Source organism: Canis lupus, chromosome 21, assembly GCF_048164855.1.
Source record: "Canis lupus baileyi chromosome 21, mCanLup2.hap1, whole genome shotgun sequence".
NCBI classification, from domain to species: Eukaryota; Metazoa; Chordata; class Mammalia; order Carnivora; family Canidae; genus Canis; species Canis lupus.
Window position 1 is genome coordinate 16,164,517 of NC_132858.1, and position 22,908 is coordinate 16,187,424.

At 35.9% G+C, this 22,908-nt stretch overlaps 2 protein-coding genes across 2 annotated transcripts; both read left to right on the forward strand.

The window, feature by feature from the left end:
• The first annotated feature begins 6,566 nt into the window (after nucleotides 1–6,566).
• Nucleotides 6,567–7,508, forward strand: OR5D18 (olfactory receptor family 5 subfamily D member 18). Its single transcript, XM_072791919.1, has one exon. The coding sequence runs from the start codon at nucleotides 6,567–6,569 to the stop codon at nucleotides 7,506–7,508; it is 942 nt and encodes a 313-aa protein (XP_072648020.1).
• An 8,056-nt stretch (nucleotides 7,509–15,564) lies between these two features.
• Nucleotides 15,565–16,500, forward strand: LOC140613391 (olfactory receptor 5L1-like). Its single transcript, XM_072791920.1, has one exon. The coding sequence runs from the start codon at nucleotides 15,565–15,567 to the stop codon at nucleotides 16,498–16,500; it is 936 nt and encodes a 311-aa protein (XP_072648021.1).
• The last annotated feature ends 6,408 nt before the right edge of the window (nucleotides 16,501–22,908 follow it).

Sequence of the window (22,908 nt, forward strand, 5' to 3'; positions counted from 1 at the left end):
TATTTATTGCCATAGAGGACTTTTTCCATATTCTCAGTATATTTTCTTAAGTGAATAAAGACAAGATGTAGAAAAGTTTTTTCTGATATGATAACTTGTGTGAAAGAGAAGGAAGGATAAAACAAAAGTTGATAAGGATAGGAAGAGATGAAAGAAAACTCTTCAGAATGTACCTTATAATAGAGCTTTGATTTAGGGGAAATATGACACTGGACATATTTTAAAAGACATACATTTAGGTCAAAAAGTAAAATTAGTTTTTAAATTTATTTAAAACTTGAAAATAGATAATAATGAATCTGTTTATAATGTTGGAAACATGATCGATCACACGGTGTAAAACATTTTTTTCTAAAGGGCAGCACTTAGAGTATACCTTCTCATTATGCAATGTTTATTTTAGTATAAGTAAATATTAAAATGCCATTGAAACTAAAGTTGTCAGCATAAAAGAAAAATTATAGCTCTAAAGAAAAGGTAAATAAAAAACTTTTTCATCTTAATTTGAATTAGAAATCTAGTTCAAAACTATTTTTTTCACTCTTGTAAATAATATCACTAATAATGACAACCCAGTAGCAACGAATACCCAAATTTTCTCTGAAAGGAAATATTTGCTTTCTAAATAGAACTGGAGTTTTTTGACAAAAGCTGATCTGAAGTCTGAGGTAGAGAGTTAATGAACCTTGAGCAACTTGATTTTCCAGAAAGAAAGAACACTATTAACAGCTAGTTGCGTCATTTCAAAAAGACATAAGGAGGCAATTTGAAATGGATCCAACTAGTTTATAGTTAACATACAAATGAACATTGAGTACAATTAATTTAAAAGCATCAAATATGTTTACGTCTAAAAATTTAAATCTAGATGATTTAAAAAAATAAGTCATTGGTTACTGTTAAAGGTTGCTGGGCATACCAAGGCACTACTCTGAAAATTGGTAAATAAAAGAGATAAATATTTATTCAGCTTTTCTTTTATGAATTGCATTTCAGGGTTAGCTAACAGCTTATGAAGGAAAATTCAGAAAGAATAAAAGCAGAAAATAGGATGGAATTAGAAAATCACTATTTCTGATATTCTAATTAAAAAAAGATCAAGGAAATGACTTCAATAAGTATTAAAATCATTAAGCAAAATGTTGGTGGGAAATGCTAAAATGAAATAATCTAGCTGATGCTACCTGAATTCACAGATCAGCCTGAGGATCACAAGAAGTCAGACAATCAGTTAACATGTGCTTTGCAATTTTTTGCAACATGAGTCATCAGAACCATGTGTGAAGAATTCTTGCCTAAAAGAAGCTAAAAGAGTGACCCAGAACTAATAAGATTTCTTGATGTAACAATAAAGAAGTTGTGGCATATGTGTGTGTGTGTGTGTGTGTGTGTGTGTGTGTGTATAGTGGCAACTACTAAGCCATCAAAAAAAAAGAAATCTTGTCATTTGCATTGACATGATGGAGTCGGAATATATCATGCTAAGTAAAATAAGTCATTCAGAGAAAGACATATATCAAATGATTTCACTAATACGTGGAATTTAAAAAATAAAACAGAAGAACATATGGGAAGGAGGAAAAAAGAGGGAAGCAAACCATGAGATACTTTTAATGATAGAGAACAAAGTAAGGATTAATGGAGGGAGGAGGTGAGGGATGGGCTAGATGGCAATGGGGATTAAGAAAGGCACTTGTTATGATGAGCACTGGGTGTTATATGGAAGTGATGAATCACTAAATTCTACTCCTGAAATGAATATTACACTATATATTAATTAACTAGAATTTAAATGAAAATTTGGGGAAAAAAGAAAGAAAATGTGATGTATATATGAATAATATATAATATATTATATATATGAATATATATATTCATATATATGATACTTATGATATTCATATATATGAATATATATGATTATATGTCATATATATGATACTTATGATATTCATATATATGAATATATATGATATATATGTCATATATATATATATATATGAATCTTTTTGGCAATTAAAGAAGAATGAAATCTTTCCATTTGTTGAGTGTGTATTTGAAAATAAGGTGTACTTGCTGTTTCCTTTGCCCCAAACCTCATACTTTTCCCCAATCTTTGTATGACTTATTCTCTTACTTCATAAGGGTTTATGTCAAATAGCACCTCACCATATTGTCTGACCTCCCTATTTAAGATGATACTTACAATTATATACTTTTAAACATTTATAATTACTGAAAAATGATCATTTATTTATTTGTATGCCCCATTAATAGAAATTTGTTGACAAAGGAATATCCTTTCTCTTTTTCCCCAATATCTAGCTCATCATAAGCTTGTAATAAATGAATAATTATCTCTCCTCAACCACTTTTCCCTGGTTCATGTAGCAAAAAGCAAAATTCACAAAACTGTCACTGCTTTACACTCTTCAGTTTTTCTTCAATGGTATTACTTATTAATTATAGAGAGATCATATATCTTTTGAAAGAAATGCTTTAATGTGACCAATTTCTATATTATTCTTATATCAATAGTGCAACCTTGCATCTCATGTATATGCAAAAAATGCCGAATGGATGGACGTGATAAAACTTTGGCAAAACTATCTGAAAATTTTCTAGAGGAGAATGCTTGAGATATTTTCCATTAGTCAGTAACTTTACCATGCTGTACATAATCTTGAAATTTTCAAGATTTCTGATATAATAAATTTGACTAGAGATAGGTAGTTCAGTGGAGTGGGCATTTGTTTTGGTTTGTTTATGTTTTGTTTTATTTTGACTGCACAGTTTCAATATTATTTCTGAAGCATGCTTATCATACTTTGTGAAATATCTCCTCTCTGCACTGAAATTCCTCATTGTTCTGATAGTTTGGCTCTATTCCCAGTTCCTCTGGAAAGTCATATTTATTACTCAATAAAGACTCATGGTACACTGACCATGCTCATCTTTCACCTAGGAGCTTGGAATATATTAGCAAACAAAACAGTGAATGGTCTCCCTTTTCCTGGAAATTTTATCTAGCTGGAGAAAAGCAATATACAACAAAAGAAATAGATAAGGATTAAAAATATATCTGAATCACGTGAAGTACTTTAAACACTAAATTGGGTAGTAGAGTAGCTCTTGCAGTAAAATAGCATGGTCGTGGAAGGTTTCCCTGAAAAGGTGCCTTTGAACAAAAACTTAAGGAAAAGCATTTTCAGCATGCAGGAAATATGAGTAGGAAAGACCCTAAAGAAAGAGTTGGGAATATTTTTTGAAAAACAAAAAGCAAGGGATAAAAGCAAAGAGGTCAGACTAGCTGGGAGAGGTAAAGGCAGAAAGAGTAATAGAATAAGACAAGATTTCAAAGGGACTAGATCATTTTCCCAACTTGCTATTTAACCTTATAAATATTTCTACTTTAACTCTCAATGAGTCATAATGATCTAAAAGATGAGTTCCTACACTTCTGCAATGGTCAAAGTGGAGGTAGGGAGGAAGGGGTTATGCCTGACATTTGGTAGTCACTCAATATTTGATAAGGATGATTTTTTACTAGTTCTATAATATTGATAATTGTAGGAAGGTATGGGAGTAATCACAGATTGGAAAAGTGATTTTAAAATATACATTTTTATATAAAATGCTCCTAACACTGCTCCAGGTTTTCAAGAATTACATCAGAAAAAGATGATTAATTTTAATTATTTATTTCATGACCTCAAGAGAATGGGGCAAGACATAATCCCTAGAGTTCATGTCCCAAAGGTTGTACTATACATATAAGAACATACCCACCAGTCCCAACCAGGAGCCACCTTACCTTTGCCATCAGCAGGTTTGTTTTAAGATTCTAGAGACAGATTGACATTAACTTCAATGTTAATATGGGAGGGGGAACTTACCCTTTAGATCTAGACGGTTCTTGAGAAATATTTAGTCACAGCAAAGTAACATATCTGAACATGCAAGGAAGAGAAACTGCATTTATTCACACATTTTTGTATGAGAGGACTTGGCTCAGATGAACAAGAGGTACTTAGGGTATGAGAATAGAAGAGGTCTGAGAACTTTGGGGATGTGCCTTGTCTTGTTTCCATAAATTAGTGAAGAAATAGGCAAAGTAAGAAAGTGATTCAAATAAAATGAAACTAGCCGAGATTGAACAGACTCTCTTGTGAAAAAATTTAAAAGGGACCAGCTTTAATTAAGATTCTAAAGCAGGAAACACGTGTCTGAGCAAAAATTACAACAAAATGGGGAAAACATAGGTATGAAGATTCTAGCTGTTATATTTCTTGGATTCAATGATGTAGAAGATTTTTACTAATAATTTGACGACAATATTTGGGATGCAAGAACCATCACGTTAAATGTAACATTAGTTTAAAGTAAATTCTTAAATGCTTTAGATAAGTTAAATATTGTATTAAGCCAAAAACATAATAATCAGAATGTCTGGCTTCCTAATGGATTATCTTTTGAGGTTGTCTTTAATACTCAGATGTAGGAGTATAGGGACAGAGAGGGCCACTGAGGTCTCAGTATCAAATATGATCTGACATCTTTATTGATGGGCCATCTAAAACTATTTCTTGGGTTGTGAGATCAGAGATAATCTTACTGGAGCGATGATTACAAGTTTCCTGGTATGGAAGCACCTGGGTGGTTCAGTCAGTTGAGCATCTGACTCTTGATTTCGGATCAGGTCATGATCTTAGGGTCGTGGGATCCAGCTCATGCTCAGTGCAGAGTCTGTTTGTTCCTCTCCCTCTGCTCCTCCCCTCTCTTTCTCTCTCAAATAAATAAATAAAATCTTAGAAAAAAAAAGAGTTTCTTTGTATGGTAGGATCTCAGAGGTGTTGGGTACCAACTGAAGAGATATAACGATTCTTTTGTATTACTATTTTCTCCTAAAATGTCTTCATTGTGCATTACTACCTCAAGTTTTGAATATTTTCTCCTTCAAGATAATATTGGGACAGAATGAATATTCTCCACATCTTGAAGAGAGAGGAGAGATGAGGGGAGAGAGAGGGAAAGAGAGAGACAGAGAGAGACAGAGTCCTAGGCAAGGAAAGTTCCTTCTTCTTCTTTTTTTTTTTAAGATCTTATTTATTTATTCATGAGACACAGAGAGGCAGAAGCATAGACAGAGAAGAAGCAGAAAGCCCTCCCTCCTCCTGCAGGGAGCCCGATGCAGGACTCAATCCCAGGACCTTGGGATCACCACCTGAGACAAAGGCAGACACTCAGCCATTGAGCCACCCAGGCGTCCCAGACTGACTTTGAAAGTTTCAGAATCAGTCTTTACTACACTTAGTTATTTCTGGGAGAGCACACGTCCCCAAATTTCATTTTTATTTCATCCTGGTGCTGCTTTCTAGGGTGGCTCTGTGGTCTGTACACTGTCAGACAACCCTTTCCTATAAGTCCAGAGACCCTGGCTTGTCATAAATGGCAAGTATGATCATTAATAAAGGAAGTATATCAGTATCTATTACTAGAACATGGATCAGAGTCTGATGTGGCTGGGATTCTAATCAGGGTTCTAGTCACAGATGTGTAGATTGGTCCTTATTTGCATGTCATTGGGAAAGTCAAGGTTTGTCTAGTTTCTGTCTTGTCACCTCCAGAATAAGGGAATAGACATGATTATCTTTATCATCTATTCTAATTTTGTTATTCATCAAGCAATGAGGTAGGATTGACAATTGGGAACCCACTACTTGAGAAGAAAGCTCTGAAAAAACTAATTAAGATTTATTATTTTTTAAAGATTTTTAATTTATTTATTCATGAAAGACACACACACACAGAGAGAGAGAGAGAGAGAGAGAGGCAGAGACACAGGTAGAGGGAGAAGTAGGCTCCATGCAGGGAGCCCGACATGGGACTTGATCCTGGGTCTCCAGAATCAGGCCCTGGGCTTAAGGCGGCGCTAAAACACTGAGCCACTGGGCTGCCTGAGACTTATTCTTTTATATCAGATTTATATATTAATTTTTATATCAGATTTGCTGAGCCAGAAAAAATGTGTTATATGAAATTAATAATGAAGGCACAACTATAAAGTGTTAGGGGTATTTATTCTTAATGTCACAATGTGAACCTATGGTATAAAAATTAATTTGTTTGGAAATTCCTCATGTCTGTACTGATTATAAGGCTGATGTCATCAGTCATACTTTACTAGCCATTTCTTTTATCAACTTATAATGTTCAAGGAGAGCTGAGACTATTATAGGAAGATTTCATTTAAAATAACCGTAAAACCTTTTATCTCATATTCTAATTTGTAAATATTAAACATAACAGTTGAGAACTTTAAAAATTGACTTAAAAGTCAATAATTATATTGCTTTTTTACTTAAAATTTTAAAAATGATTTTCATCTTTTAGAATATTAGACGTTTAGCATTATCTTGCATAATAAACACATAGAGAAATTATGAAAAGATATTTTGCTTCCTCTTCCAGTCTTGGTAAAGGGTAAAGCAAGATTCTTACATCCTGACTCTCCTTAATATTTCTATTTTCAGGACAGACCCAGATTCTGACAAGCAGAAACCATCATGTTACTGTCAGAGAGAAATAAAAGTGGGGCTACATTCACTCTCTTGGGCTTCTCAGATTACCCAGAACTGCAAATCCCTCTCTTCTTGATTTTTCTGGCCATCTATAGTGTCACTGTTGTAGGTAATCTTGGGATGATAGTTATAATCAAGATTAACCCCAAGCTGCACACCCCCATGTACTTCTTCCTCAGCCACCTCTCAGTGGTGGATTTCTGCTACTCCTCCATCATTGCTCCCAAGGCCCTGGCAAACCTGGTTGCAGAAGACAGAACCATTTCATTTCCAGGATGTGTAGTACAGTTCTTTTTCTTTTGTACCTTTGTGGTAGCTGAATCCTTTTTATTAGCTGTGATGGCCTATGACCGCTTTGTGGCCATTTGCAATCCTCTGCTCTACACAGTGACAGTGTCCCAGAAGCTCTGTGCCATGCTGGTGGTCGGATCATATGCATGGGGAGTAGCATGTTCCTTGATACTCACATGCTCTGTGGTCAAATTATCTTTTCAGGGTTTCAACACCATCAATCATTTCTTCTGTGAGTTCTCTGCATTGATCTCCCTGTCTTGCTCTGATACTTACATCAGTCAGTTGCTGCTTTTCATTTTTGCCACCTTTAATGAGGTCAGCACACTGCTCATCATTCTCTTGTCTTACGTATTTATCGTTGTCACCATCCTCAAGATGCGTTCAGCCAGTGGTCGCCGCAAAGCCTTCTCCACCTGCGCCTCCCATCTGACTGCCATCACGATCTTCCATGGGACCATCCTTTTTCTCTACTGTGTGCCCAACTCCAAAAACTCAAGGCACACAGTCAAAGTGGCATCTGTGTTTTATACAGTGGTGATCGCCATGTTGAATCCCCTGATCTACAGTCTGAGAAATAAGGATGTCAAGGGTACAGTCAGTAAGTTAATAGGTACTAAAGTATTTTCTTTTTGAGCATTTTATTCTAGGAGCATTTGTCCCTGATATGTAAATAAAGTGTGCCCATAAAGGTTGGTTGATTGTAAAGATATCTTTAAAATTAATGAAGAGTTAATGTACAATGGGAAGGATGTAGATTTTGATTCAGAGACTACTCTTGATTCTATCTCTTGCTTATTGGGAAAAAAATCAATAATCTCTCCCATCTTTGGTTTTCAATCTAGAATAATCATGGTAACATGAGCTAGCTCCTAATCTGATTGTGAAGACCTAAAGTTAATATAGATATCATTTGGAAAACCTTGTATAAACATTAAATCTTAATAAACATTAATTTCATCCCCTATCTTATGGAACACCTGGAATAGACTAAGCTCTCAATAATCACATGAATTTATCTCATAATATTACAAATATTTAAAATGAGACACAGTCTTCATCTTCAAGGAAGGCAAAACCAGTGTTGACAGTAAGGCAGTGAAGAAAGAGGCCCTTGTAGAAGGTAGAAAATGAAAGGTATCATAGAGTGTTTGAAAGAAAGAAAAGTTCAAGTCCATTTGGGGACTTTAGAGTAATGCCTTAAAAAAATAGGTACTGTTTGAACTTAGCTTTGGATAACAGGATGAACAAAGCTTTGGGAGCAAACAAGGTACAAGTTTTATTCAGAAGACCAAACCACGACAAAAATCAAGGAGGTCAAAATGTAATACTGAGTCAGTAATCCAACAAATATTTTATTGAGTGACTACTATGTAACATGTGTGGTTGTGTGTTGTATGTATAGGTTACTTGGCATGAGTGAAAAGTTGATGAGAGAAACATGGTCTGTATCCTGAATATGTGTTCAAAGGAGCTCCAGGGTGGCAGTGTGATAAACTATAAGAGGCTCCACCAAAGGCTTAAAGATGTGAGACCAGATCTCAGAAATTGTATATGCAAAAAGTAAACATAATGAGTGTCTGCCTCGCCCATATTTCATACTATTGTTCTGCCTATGAAGACATCAAAAATATTATCAATCCTTTATTTTTTTCCTGAACGTGATCATAATCTCTGAATCCTTCTTAACTGAACTCCCACTTTTAAAAAAAAGTACTGTAAACCAATTGGTTACCTAACTTTATTAAAAATACAATAAAAACCAAATAGTGATTAGCATAAAGGCCTATTTAATCTGGCAAATTAAAAATATCAGATCTCTGTAACATTAATAACTCACCTTACTTGAATACCTTGTATGTTTATTTTTCTCTCTATTCAATATGGCTAGTTAAAATTCCAAACAAATCATTAATATAATAAAAATAATTTTCCAGGTGTTCTGGCAAGGGAGAAAAATAATCTGGGGAACAGTTTTATATGGGCTCAATTAAGTTACTTGAAATGTAGATATTGTTTTAAACTTGATCATTATTAAAATTTCTGTTCATATGATTTTTAAAATGAGGAATCAATTAAATAACCATTTTATATGGAAAGATAAAATACATAAGAGACCGTGTTTTAGATATTAGATGTCTGATGAAGGAATGCTTTTCTCTTTTATTGACTTCTGTTTCTCTGAGTATCCTCAAATTTATCTTCCACTACACATCTGCACTTATACGATTCTTCATGCTACTTTTTTAAAAAAAATTTTTATAAGATTTTATTTATTTATTCATTAGAGACAGAGAGAGAGAGAGAGAGAGAGAGAGAGAGAGAGAGCAGAGGGAGAAGCAGGCTCTCCATGCAGGGAGCCCGACGTGGGACTTGATCCCAGGTCTCCAGAATCAGGCCCTAGGCTGAAAGCGGCGCTAAACCACTGAGCCACTGGGGCTGCCCTTCATGTTACTTTAAATTCAGGAAATTATTTGTATGCATCTTAAATTGAATCAACAATGGGTAATCCCTCATTGGGGAGAATTTTATTTTACTTCTGTCCTGGTTGGACAAAGGATGATTATTTTGTGGTAAAAGTAACACCAGCCATTTAGATTTTACTCTGGAGAAACCAAAGCCCATAACACTAAAGTGACCTGGCCAAGGTTGTACAAGCAATTGGTGACAGAATTAAAGCAGTCAGTTAAGACTCCAGACACATCAGCAAGCATTTTTTCCCCACTAATCACTAGTATACAACCTTCTATTTTTTTCATTTTCAAGCTGTCACATTTGCGACTGTTTATGGTAGATCCCGTTGCTTCTATATAGAACATGACATATTAGTAATCTACACATGTTTTGGTCATGGGCCTCTCAGTTTTGAAAGCATTTAATTTGCATGTAAAATATTTCATCATAAATTTAAATAGCAGCAAAAAGTGTGATTTCCATTGCAAAGCATAATTCATTTAAAAAACATAAATAAGAACATCTGAGGCAGATTTGTGTCTTTCATCTTCCTGAACTCATGTTCAACTCTACTCCCCTCCAATGAATATTATAATTTTATTAATCATAGTCATACTTTTTATTTCCCATAATCATAAAGCTTTTGGCAATATCGAAAGTTTCTTTTTCTGGAGTAAGCTAACCTTGTAATGTTGCAATAATTATTGTGCCACTAATCAAAAAGATAATTGTATTGCAAATTTGGATAAAATAGAATTAATCAATTAAAGAAAATGCATTTGCAAATATTTATTTTTATGAGAAATATTATATGTTTGGATTTTTATTTCAATTAATTAAATGTATCCTTGGAAAGACATCACTTAATTCTAGAGAGCAAGAGGGTTTAACATCACCTCTACTTCTACTTTTTAATAGATGAAAATACCAAGACTGGTTATGTTAAGGATCAGTGAGACTAGATTCTGTCAGGAATTCTTCCGTCATTGTAATGTCACTCAAGTCTTTCAACTCCATTCAGGTTATGTTCCAATTTCTCACAATGATTTTTTTTCATCAGAAATTTTTAAAAACAATGCATTAAACAAACTTAGACTGAGTTCCTCCAATTTTGTCAAAAAATTGGGAGGTGGGGGAATTATATCTTTCAAAAGGATTTGTTACCCAGTTTGGTAGATTGCAAACATGGTCCAAATTCTCTAGTCCCCTGGTGTCTATGCCCGTGTACAGCTCTACTGAACACCTGGTGGAATCAATTTCTCCACTCCTGGAAGGGAGTCTGCTTTTATGGCTAACTTTGGTTAACAGAGGGTAGCTGATGTGACACTGTGCCTCTGAGAGGCATTGTGGCTGATTCACAATCTCTTGTGATAAAGTTGCCTAGTGAACAAACACAGAATAGCATATTGGATAATGAGAAACGTATCTCCATACCTCAGCATGGGAGCTGGCATCCAGCCAACAACCTCACCCGGGCGTACAGCCCTCTTTGATCACCTACACTGCCAAGCTGGTATCATACACATAAACTAACCAAGCCTAGATCAGCCATGTCAGGATCAGATCAGCAGAGCTTACTTACTGACTCCGGTAATACTGGCCCATGCAATTAGTAGTTGTTGTTTTTAACTAATATGTTTCAGGGTGATTTGTCATACATGCATGGAACCACTCACATTCTTAATTTCTGAGAAGGTTACCACAAAGACCTTCCCAAGACTTTTCATCTAACAGTTAAGTATGTCTGCTATTCTTCCATTTTCCACTTGGAAGCACCTTGAGTAAAATAATATAATTTTAAAAATTGGGAAATTTGATTTCATTAAAACTCACCAATACAGGGAGTCTGGGTGGCTCAGTGGTTGAGCGTTTGCCTTTGGCTCAGGTCATGATCCCAGGGTCCTGGGATTGAGTCCCACATAGGGCTCCCCAAAGGGAGCCTCCTTCTCTCTCAGCCTGTGTCTCTGCCTCTCTCTCTCTCTCTCTCTCTCTGTCTTCCATGAATAAATAAATAAAAATGTTTTTTCAAAAAAAAGGAAAGAAAGAAAAGAGTGTTGGGGAAGTAAGAGGAAAAAAAAAACAAATAAATTCGCCAATCCAGTTTACTAAAATAGTATTATGTGTTTTAAACACACTTCATCAAAAACTTAGAGCTTCATCTTTATTAAATTTTTGGATGAGACCAAGAAATCAATTTCAATAATTTTTTTAAAAGAGAGGGATAGAGAGAGCTCACCAGCAGCAGGGAAGAGCAGAGGGAGAGAGAAAGAGGCAGAGAAAATCTTCAGCAGGCTCCACTCCCAGAGCAGAGCCCAACACGAGGCTTGGTCTTAACGACCCTGAGATCCTGACCTGAACGGAAATCAAGAGTTGGGGACTTAACCAATTGAGCCTACCAGGCACCCCTAGAATTTTTATATTAAAAAAAATACTTGCCATGTCTTTAAGTCTAATAAAAATAGATAAAGCCACTTTCCTCTGAGTGGGTTGCCCGGATGATGTAGAGCATCGTTACCAAAGATACTCTTTATAGATGCTGTCATGAGACTGTTTCCTTCAGAAGGATGATTTTTATGACAATAGCCGGAGGGTGCACTAAGAAGAAAACGAATAGGTGTTAAACAAATATTGTCATTGATCTACTATATGTCTGATTTCATGACATCTCTATATTGGTTAAAATACATGTCCTAAAGCCATTAATTATCATGAAAAGGAGCATATATTAAACAGGGAAGTGCATAAGCAGCATCTTAAGTGCTTTAAGCTGCATCTAAATCTGATGTTGATGTTGGAAGGGTATATATATATATATATATATGCCAGAGAGAAACAAGAGGTCCTAACATGGGTTTTGAAGTATAAGCAAACTTCAGAACTGCCTGGAAAACAATATTTCAAAATGTTCTTATGTTTTAGGTTTTGGAAGTTTGCTATTTTTTTTAAATAAGGGATCTTTGCTTCTGAAAAGAAAAGAATTAATGAAAGTGGTAGGTGGAAAGGACATGCAGAAACATACTTCAAACTCAGGGAATTATCAGATGAATCAATCTTAGGAAAATGCATGTACATTATTGAAAACTTGATTATCTTAACTAATTATATCCATGGAACTCTTGAAATGCTTGACTGTATGCAAGGGCACAAACCACAGGCAGCAGTCTGCACCCCCTTGGTTTAGAAGGCATTATATATCCAGTGAAGGAACAGACTTAGGAGAACCCTTGAGCCAACTCTGTTTAATGGACTCTGGTGTCCAGCAGGGAGATGCCATCCCAGCACCATCGACAGTTCTGCTCTTCCTCACTCAGTCATATGGGTGGCACAGATCAAAAAGCAGCACGTGGTCTCATTTTATCAGAGATTACCTGTGTGACTTTGGGCAAGTTACAACAGTCTGTGCCTCAGTGACCTTATCATAAAGGCGTGTAACTACACTGACCTGTTTATAATTTTATAAAGATAAAATGTGTTAATAGTTGTATTCAGAATAGTACCTAGGACAAAGAAAGTGGCCAGTAATGTGAATATTTTAATATTCTCAGTAAATACCTGTTTCTGGTATTTGATGGAACTCTGACTTGACTTCAGACCCTACGCCTTCCAGGAAAAAACTTTTGAGTACAATACAGGCAGAGTCAATAAGACCTATTCATATATTTCATAATGACGGTATGATCCCTGCTTCTCAGAGCAGCGCTTGGTTGCAGCATACGATGCTCTGCGATTTATCATGAACTCTGAGAAGAACTTTGTTGGATTATAATAATGTGTACCAAGCTGGAATAACTTTTCTCCCTGTTTATATCTCATAGAAATCATTAGTTGTTTGAGTCTCGGGATGGTATGGTTTTCTTGAGATCTCATTGATATCCCACAGAGATCAGTAATTGTTTTGGGAAGCTTAAGGAATATTATGAGTCCCAGAGACACATACACACAAAAACATAAAGCATTTCCCTGATAGCATCTTCAGAAACAGAGGAAGCAACTTTTACCCACAGGTCAGCTGGGCTACACTCTCTTTCCTTGGGAATGGAGATAAATATTTTCTGGGAGTTAGAAGCTTTTTATCTTTTTTTTTTTTCTTATAAGAGTAATTTATTATAGTCATGTATACAAGACTGTAGTACTAAACATATATTTTTAAAAACATGTGTTTGGCTCTTTCTTTAATTAGAAATTGTTTTAAGAAATGCCATGTTTGGATCGCTTCCTTATGAAAACATTTTTCCTTTGTGCATTGAGAAACAATCTTAATGGAGAATGGATGGAACCTGGCAGACTGCATGGTTACTCTGATGCAGAGGGCAGCCAGAAGGGGCCCTCCATCCAGTTTGTGGAGAGGCACAGACATGGGGACCACCTGTGAAGCAGAAAAGAGAGGAATTATTTTGGTTTTGGGCACCACACTTAGAAATATTATCCTATTGTAAGTTTCTCAACCTTGGTACCATTGACCTTTTGGGCCACATAATATTTGTGTGTTTGTGTGTGTTGTTGGTATGTGGGGTTGGGGGAGGCAGGGCTGGGGCTGCCAGGTGCATCTTAAGAGTGGTCAGCAGTATCCCTGGTTTCTACCCACTATATGTCACTAGCATCCCTCCCTAGGGTGACAACCCAAAAAAGTCTTCAGCAGAGCCAACTGTCCCAGAGGGATCAAAATCCCTCCTGGTTAAGAACTACTTCTCTACAAATAACCAACAGTCTGATTTTTTCACCTTTAGACTTGTAAACAGGCAATGTTTTCAAAATCATATACAACATTGAGCTCAGAAAAAGACAACTCCTTTTTAACTGGCTGTTGAAGAGAGAAAACCATATTATCAGAACAATTATTTGTTTTCACCATGGGATTTCTTAAGGCACATATAAATGCTTTGCTTCTTTGAAATCATTTTATTAAGGAGGAAATATCTGACCATGTTGAATTTTAGTGCAGACTGTCTTTCCTCCAGGAATCATCAATGTATCTCCTCATCATGAATTAAAGTACGTTTCTACATTTTTTTAAAGGATTAGAATAAAATATTCATGGTTCATGGATTTTGTGAGGATTAAATATGCGAAGAAACTGATATATACATATATAATATTCTATCTGTGCAATCTGGCTTACTATTTTTAAACTTATCATTTTTTCATAGTTACTTGTCAGGTCATTAAATGTTCTTCAAAAATATCACCTTAATAGTTGCATAGTTTTCCATAATATATATGTGTCATAGCTTTGACCCTTTGCCTTTTACTTGACACTTAATTTCTGAGTTTTACTATCATAAACAGTGTTACAATGCAGCAGCAAATATTTAATGCTTTCATATATACATCTCTGGTTCTTCAAATAAATTTAAAGCAGTGAATGCATTTGTCATATAGGTCATTATAAGGCTTCAGAGTAATAGAAACTTTTTTTTTAAAGATTTATTTATTTATTCATGAGAGACACACACACACAGAGAGGCAGAGACACAGGCAGATGGAGAAATAGGCTCCTTGCAGGGAGCCTGATGAGGGACTTGATCCTGGATCCTGGGATCATGACCTGAGCCGAAGGCAGGCGCTCAATCGCTGAGCCACCCAGGCCTCCCAAGGAACTTTGAATCTAAGCACCAATTCCCTCAGTAATGGCCTGTGTTGAAAAGTATAATTGACAAATTCACTATGTTAATTTTATAGAAAAAAAAATGCAGGTATGGAGCACAAAAGCAACTTCTCCATCTAAACCATATTGATAAAAAATGAACACTTATGGATTAATAATCTTCAATACCAAAGAATGTTCATCATTTCAGTGGAAAACAGAGAATACTGTGTATTTCAAAAATTTATTTCCTGTGATCTCAACATTTTCAGTACTCATTAAACATTCTGCCTGGAAAGAGGGATTTCAATTTCATGAAACAATCTGGCTAATTCAATAATGTTTGATGTCTTTCTAATGATTCAACTTCAAGCTCAAAATTGGGTAGGACTCGTTTAAGGAATCATATAAGATGTAATGGATATGAATGTTTTTGTGTGATCTCTCAGACTGTGACCTTATGCATCTTTGCTACAACGCCTGCACATTTCCTAAACTTTATAAAAGCAATGTCCTGTTTCTTCACGTGCACAAAAATTAATTACCTTACCTATTATCACATCTTTATTTAGAAGATAGTCAAAAAATGAATTCGGGATCATATAATGGAGAGTAACTATTAATATTTTCCTCCAGCCTCAATAAAGTGAAAACATGGGTGAGGAGAACTGCACCAGTGTGACAGAGTTCATTCTGCTTGGATTAGCAGATGCCCCAGAGCTGAGAGTCTTCCTCTTCCTGCTGTTTCTTCTCATCTATGGAGTCACGGTTTTGGGAAATCTGGGCATGATCGCAGTGATTCAGGTCAGCTCTCAGCTTCACACTCCCATGTACTTTTTCCTCAGCCACTTGTCCTTTGTGGATTTTTGCTACTCCACGATCATCGTGCCAAAGATGCTGCCCAATATCTTAAACAGGGACAAAGCCATCTCCTTCCTCGGTTGCATGGTGCAGTTCTATTTATTTTGTACATGTGTGGTAACTGAGGTCTTCCTGTTGGCTGTGATGGCCTATGACCGCTTCGTGGCCATCTGCAACCCACTGCTGTACATGGTCACCATGTCCCAGAATCTCTGTATGGAGCTGGTGTCCTGCTGCTACCTCTGTGGGACGGCCTGTTCTCTGATCCACTTGTGTTTAGCCCTTCAGATCCCATCCTATAGATCAAATGTGATTAACCACTTCTTTTGTGATCTACCCCCTCTCTTATCTCTTGCTTGCTCTGATGTCACTATGAATGAACTGTTGCTGTACATCGTGGCCACCTTCAACGAGCTCACCACCATCCTGATCATCCTTACCTCCTATTTGCTGATTCTCATCACCATCCTGAGGATGCGCTCTGCAGAGGGAAGGCGCAAAGCCTTTTCCACCTGTGCCTCCCACCTCACAGCCATCCTTGTCTTCCATGGAACGATCCTTTTCATTTATTGTCGCCCCGGTTCGGGCAACAGTATGGATGCTGACAAGGTGGCCACAGTGTTCTACACCATAGTGATTCCCATGCTGAACCCCCTCATCTATAGTCTGAGGAATAAGGATGTGAAAGAAGCTCTCAGAAAAGTGGTGAGCTCCAAAATGTTTTCCTAGAAAATCTTTTCTTAGCAGGACTCAGAGTCCCAAAGTGGAGGCTGGTGGACACGTGAATGGGTGGGTTGTAATGTTGGAGTGGAGGGAAGAGCCAGGATGTAGGAGTGATCCTTTTTTTATTATCTTGCCTTTGTGCCTCTTCAATTTGCTTCCAGGTTAGGACTGACCACATTTCAAACTTGAAGCCTACTTCTTTGCTTTCCTTCAATCTAGTGTCTTAAATGGATATGAGTAATGCACTCTTCAGACGCATTTAGTTTGCTCTAAAACCTTCATGAAATTAATGAAGAACACTTGAGGATAACACTTTCTTTCAGTACCTATTATGGAACCTTGGTCTTTTCCAAGGTTGAATTTTTCTTAGTTTTCAATGAAGTACACATCTTTGTTCAACAGTTTATGTACAGAATGAGATTTCCACATGGATATGGGTCTATGATATGCTTGTATCTTTTTTAAGATTTATTGCCTATATCTGGTTTTTGTTATTATTTTTGCTGTTGTTGTTGCAGTGTCCAGTGATTTTGGAACTTCAGATATGATCTCATGTGAAAATATGGGGATAGTACTAATGATGACTTCCCATGAACGTTAGGAAAACTAAAGTACATGTCATGTTCAAAGAGCCTAGAATGATCCCTGGCACACATTTAGTTCTCCTTCTCTTCCCCCTCCCTCTCTTATATTGTACTTCTATACATATGTACTGCCTGTCTCATAACTTCACACACACTCATATATACACATATATATGAGTGAAATTATGAGACAGACAGTATATATGAGTGTGGATATATATAAAATCTCCAGACACACATAAACTTGCCATTACTGAATAATCAGTACTATCAGTACCTGCATTTCTGACTTAGGTCACTCATCCCACTTTTTGTTTGTTTTTTTAATTTGTGTCTCCATTCTAACTCTCCATTGTGGATAAGATGCTGCCACTAGAAGTGGAATTCTAATCTATTTGTAGAACACATAAATATTTAATTTTTGAGCTAAATTATGGAAGGAGCTCAGTTGTCCATCAACTGATGTATATTATAAAGATAGGAGATATACATATATATTCATATATATATAAATATTACTCAGCCATCAAAAATAATGGAATCTTGCCATTTGCAATGATGTGAATGGAGCTAGACTGTACTATGCAAAGTGAAATAAGTCAGTCAGGGAAAGATAATCATCACATGATTTCACTTATATAATTTAAGAAACAAAGCAGATGATCATGGGGGGGAAAGAGAGGCAAACCAGAAAACAGGTTCCTAACTACAGAGAAGAAACTGAGCTTTTAAATAAATAAAATCTTTAAAAAAAAAAAAAAGGGCAACCCGGGTGGTGCAGCCGTTTAGCGACCCCTGTGGCCCGGGGTGTGATCCTGGAGACCCGGAATCGAGTCCCACATCAGGCTCCCTGCGTGGAGCCTGCTTCTCCCTCTCTCTGTGTCTCTGCCTCTCTCTGTATTTAATTAAATAAATTAAATCTTAAAAAAAAAAAAGGGAAAGAAACTGAGCTTTGCTGGAGGGGAGGTGGGCAGGCGATGCTTTAAATGTGTGAAGGGGGGACGCCTGGGTGGCTCAATGGTTAAACGCCAGCCTTTGGCCCAGGGTATGATCCTGGAGTCCTGGGATCCAGTCCCACTTCAGGCTTCCTGCATGGAGCCTGCTTCTCTCTCGACCTGTGTCTCTGCCTCTCTCTGTGTGTGTCTCTTATGAATAAATAAATAAAATCTTAAAAAAAATAATAAAAAAAATAAATGGGTGAAGGGTGTCAAAGAGGGCACTTGTGATGAGCACTGAGTGTTGTATGTACATGATAACTCACTAAATTCTACATCTGATATTAATATTACACTGTATGTTAACTAATTGGAATTTAAATAAAAACTTGAAGAAAAAAGAATTAAAGAAATTTATTTTCAGGGTGCATAATGCACCTCTTTTTCAATCATCTTTGTAGTTATTGCATTCATTCTATCTACTCTGATGGTGTTTGACAGCTTCGTGGCCATTCCCAACCCTTTCCACTACACCAGTTGCTGTGTCCCAGAAACTCTGTGCCATGCTAGTGGTTGTATCATGTGCATGGGGAGTAACAAACATATTTTTTGATCCTCACATGTTCTACTTTGAAAAGATCTTTTTGTGTTTCAACACAATCAATCACTTCTTCTGTTAGATCTCTTCACTAATGTATTTTTCTTGCTCTGAGCCAGTTGCTTCTTTTTACTGCCACAACTTATGAAGAGATGAGAACAGTCCTCTTCAATCTGTCTTATGTGTTTTACATTGCCACCAGCCTACAGATGCATTCAGCAGGTAGATGCACAGAATCATCTTGACCTGTCAGCTTCACACCTGACTGCCCTCACAATTTTGCACAGCACCATTCTCTTTTCCTACTGTGTGCCATAACTCCCAAAACTCCAAGCACACAAAGTAGTATCTCTGCTATACCCAGTGGTGACACTCATGTTGAATCTTCTCATCTCAGCCTGATAAATAAGAAAGTCAAAAACAAAGAAAAGGGAAAAAAAGGAAAAAGAAAAAAAAAAGGGGGGGAAATAATAAACACTTTTCTTTTTTCATATTGAATGCATGCACTGGTAAATATTTATTTCTGTTATTATAGAACATCTTTCTGTGATTTTGAATGACCTGCATATCAATCTCATTTTTTAAAGATTTTTATTCATTTGAGAGAGAAAGAGAGCACACACATGCACACAAGCATGAGAAAGGGGTGGATAGAGGGACAAGAATTCCCATTGAGCTAGGAGCAGGTGCTCAATCCCATGACCCTGAAGCCATAACCTGAGTTAAAGTCAGATGCTCAACTGACTAAGTCACCCAGGCACCCCAAGCTCATTTAAAAATAAAAATCACTTCAAATAAAAAAAGACAAAACATTTACAATGGAAAAAATATGAATTTCAGGTCAGAGAAATTATACCTGGCTCTGATAATATAAGCTAGACCAGTTGATTTATTGGAGTCCATCTTTATCTACAAAAGTGGTATGTGATGTAGTTCATAAAGTGGTATGTGGAACAAAATAAAGGTAGACAACATATCTGGCTTATATGTGTGCAAGAAATTCTAGTTCTATTCTCTTTTCTTCCTTGCTAATGGATAGGTTGTAGGTGTTAAATAAGCACCTTTGTATTTTAAATTTAATGAAATAGATGACAAGGAAAGATATACATAGTCTCAGGTTCAAGAAACTCACAAGCCAGTGTTGTTAGTAAATATCATAATAGGTTTGGTAAGGAGACACCTCAAACTCATTTGTGGATATCAGAGAGATTGTCTCATAATTGCATGCCTCTTTTGCTTGATCCTGAAGAGTGGGCAAGTTTTTAGGAGAAACAAAAGAAAAAGACACAAATTTTATTCAGAAGTAAAGAACATGAACAATATTCAAGAGGTGAGCATATATAGTTAAGTCAATGATTCAACAATAATTTTGAGCTACTATTTTATGCTATAAGCACACAAGATATCATGTTAGGTGCTTGAAGGATTAGAAGTTTGCACAAAATAAAATTACTAATTCAGAAGGAATGCAAGTGCACAGGATACAAATATTTACAAGAATTTTAGAAATATTAGCTTGTTTCTCAGAATATTTAGAACAAAAGCAAAGAAAATATATTCATGTCCTATGTTTTATCCTTCCTTTTCATCACCTATCAATCAGCATAGATATATTATTAAATTATAGGGCCAATTGACCAAATTCATGTCCAATTCTCTTCATCAGAACTCCTTAGGCAGTCTTCATAAAATAATTGAATATATTTCTTGTAAATACTGAGAGCCATTCAGGGGCGCTGGGGTGGCTCACTGGGTTAAGCATCTGCATCTGGCTCAGGTCATGATCTCACAACCCTGGGATAGAACCCTGCATTGAGGTCTCTACTCAGGGCAGGTGAATCTGCCTTTACCTCTCCCTCTGCCCTTCTCCTAGCTGGTGCTCTCTCTTTCTCTCAAATAAACAAAAATGTAAAAAAAAAATCTCAAGAGTCATTTGCTTTTCTTAATTGTCATTTTAAATTAACTGTCATTTAAAACTATAATCTAAACAAATAAGTAATCAAACTTCGATTATTGTATCTATTAGGAAGGATTAATTTTTCTCTAGTACTAGTAATATTTATTATAAGATGGCCTTGTAGACACAGGTCCTTACATTTCAAAAATTTTACCAATTATATTTATCTTTCTTCTATCATTAATTTTGCTTGAATTACTCATATATCTTTTGTTCTGTACTCTGTTTATGGATAAAGCCCAAATTAGTGCAGTAAATTATATATAGAAAGAAAAAATTAGCTGTTTTTGTGGAGGGTAAAGTAAAAGGGTAGAAACAGAGGAAATTCCACTAATTTATGCAAGATGCCTACACTAAGTGCTCACAAACAGATTGGGAGATTAATAGATTGGTAAATATACATAGAAAGATAGATACATAGGTTAATAAATCAATAGGTCCACCAGTCATCCAGATTTGAAGTAAACTGATTTTATTCACATTATCCATGATATGTTAAGAAGAAAATCCTAAGCAATTCACACATACACACACACACATGCATACACTCACCCTACTAGAACTATTAGGACGAATAAATGAATTCATCATGATGAAAAAATACAGCATCCAATGCCAAAATTATCTTATTTTTTCATAGTACCAAAACAAAATCCCAAAGTAAAACTAAGAAAATAAGTTCCTGAAAACACCAGAAAGATGGCAACGCTGAAAAATATATAACAAAAGACTCCTACTGAGAACCTGAAAATTAGAAAATGTTGTAATTGGTACTAATATATGGTGAGCATATTATTTTTGCATAATAGAATTGAGAGTCCAAAAGTAAAGATATTTATGGTTGATTGACTCTGACAGTCTGCCCAGGAAGTCTCCTGGGTCTGTCTTTTCAATAAATGCTGATGAGTAAATGGATAAATTTCAATCTTACCTCACATCATATACAGACATCAACTCAAAACAGACCCGAGACTTAAATTTGGGAGCAAAAAGTGCAAGTTATATATCTGATGAAGGTTTTGTGCCCGTGACACATAAAGAACACTTACAAATAGAGAATAGAAAAGCAAATAATTTTTTTAAATAGACCAGATATTTGATTTGACATTTATAGAAGATATAATCTGAAACAAAAATTGTATAAGATGGAAAAAGGGAGAGATGCCTGATTGATTTGCCAGTGCCCTGAATGATGACCTTAAGAACACCAATATTCACATTATCTCTTTGTTTTGGCCTACAGATTCCCACTTAGTGGGCAACTTCAAAAAAGGTAGTTGATGAGAATTTTTTTTCTCTTTTGTTAATTGTGAAAGGTGATTTGGGAATAGAGATCCAAAGGGAGTATCTCCTCAGCCTTGGGTGCAGTCCTTGGCACAGCAATTTTAGGAACATATTATAGAGTATACAAATTAATTTACTTGAAATTACTTTCTGACCATATATACTTTTTAAATTTTATGTGTACAGCCAGTGATACACAAAAACAAATGGAATCCTGTGGCCTGGATTGATATTATAAAGTCAGAAGAACACACCTAGAACAGATAATTGATGCAGTCTCATTTGATGGCTTCTAGCATTGGACATGCACTAGGAAAAATGAAACCTCAGAAGCCTCCCTGGCTTTGTTTTTTCTTCTGTACATTCATAGGAGTGGAAAAACCACAATTGCTTTGTTGGCAATTTATTTTGAATTTATCCAAGTGGCAACTGTCTGTGTCTCCATCATCTCCTACGTAAGATTGGCATGAAACCCAGAACTCTCGCCTGGCTCGTTACTATGAAACTAAAAGGATTTAATACTTGCATAGTATTTAGTCTAGATTACAATACAAAACAAGGGCTCAATAAGCGTGAACTATCATATAGTTTTCTGACAAGTTAGATCACTACTTTTATGGTATTTAAAGGAATTCTGATGTGGCATTGGTCACTGTGTCCTACAGGAATCCAGGGGATTCTATCAAGTTATAAGAAAGAAAGAATTCCCAAGAAATAGTCACATTTTTTCATAATGGCCTTATAAGCTGTGTCCCACACACATATGACATTGAGATGTAATCACATGGCACCATGAAATCTGTCTGGAAAGAGGCATGTTTGCTTTTGAGCAGTTGTTTCCCAAGTTGGGATAATTTAAACAATAAATCTCCTGATGCTATGCCATAGAGAGTAATTATTAGTTGTGTTGTATCACATGTAGTCTCAGCTTCATTTTTATATATTTTGTTATTCCATAGAGATTAGTAATTGTTTGGGGGCCTAAGGAGCTCATTCCCTACATAGAAGTCTCTGTTTGATATACACGTCTTAACGTCTTCAGCACCAGGGAGAAAA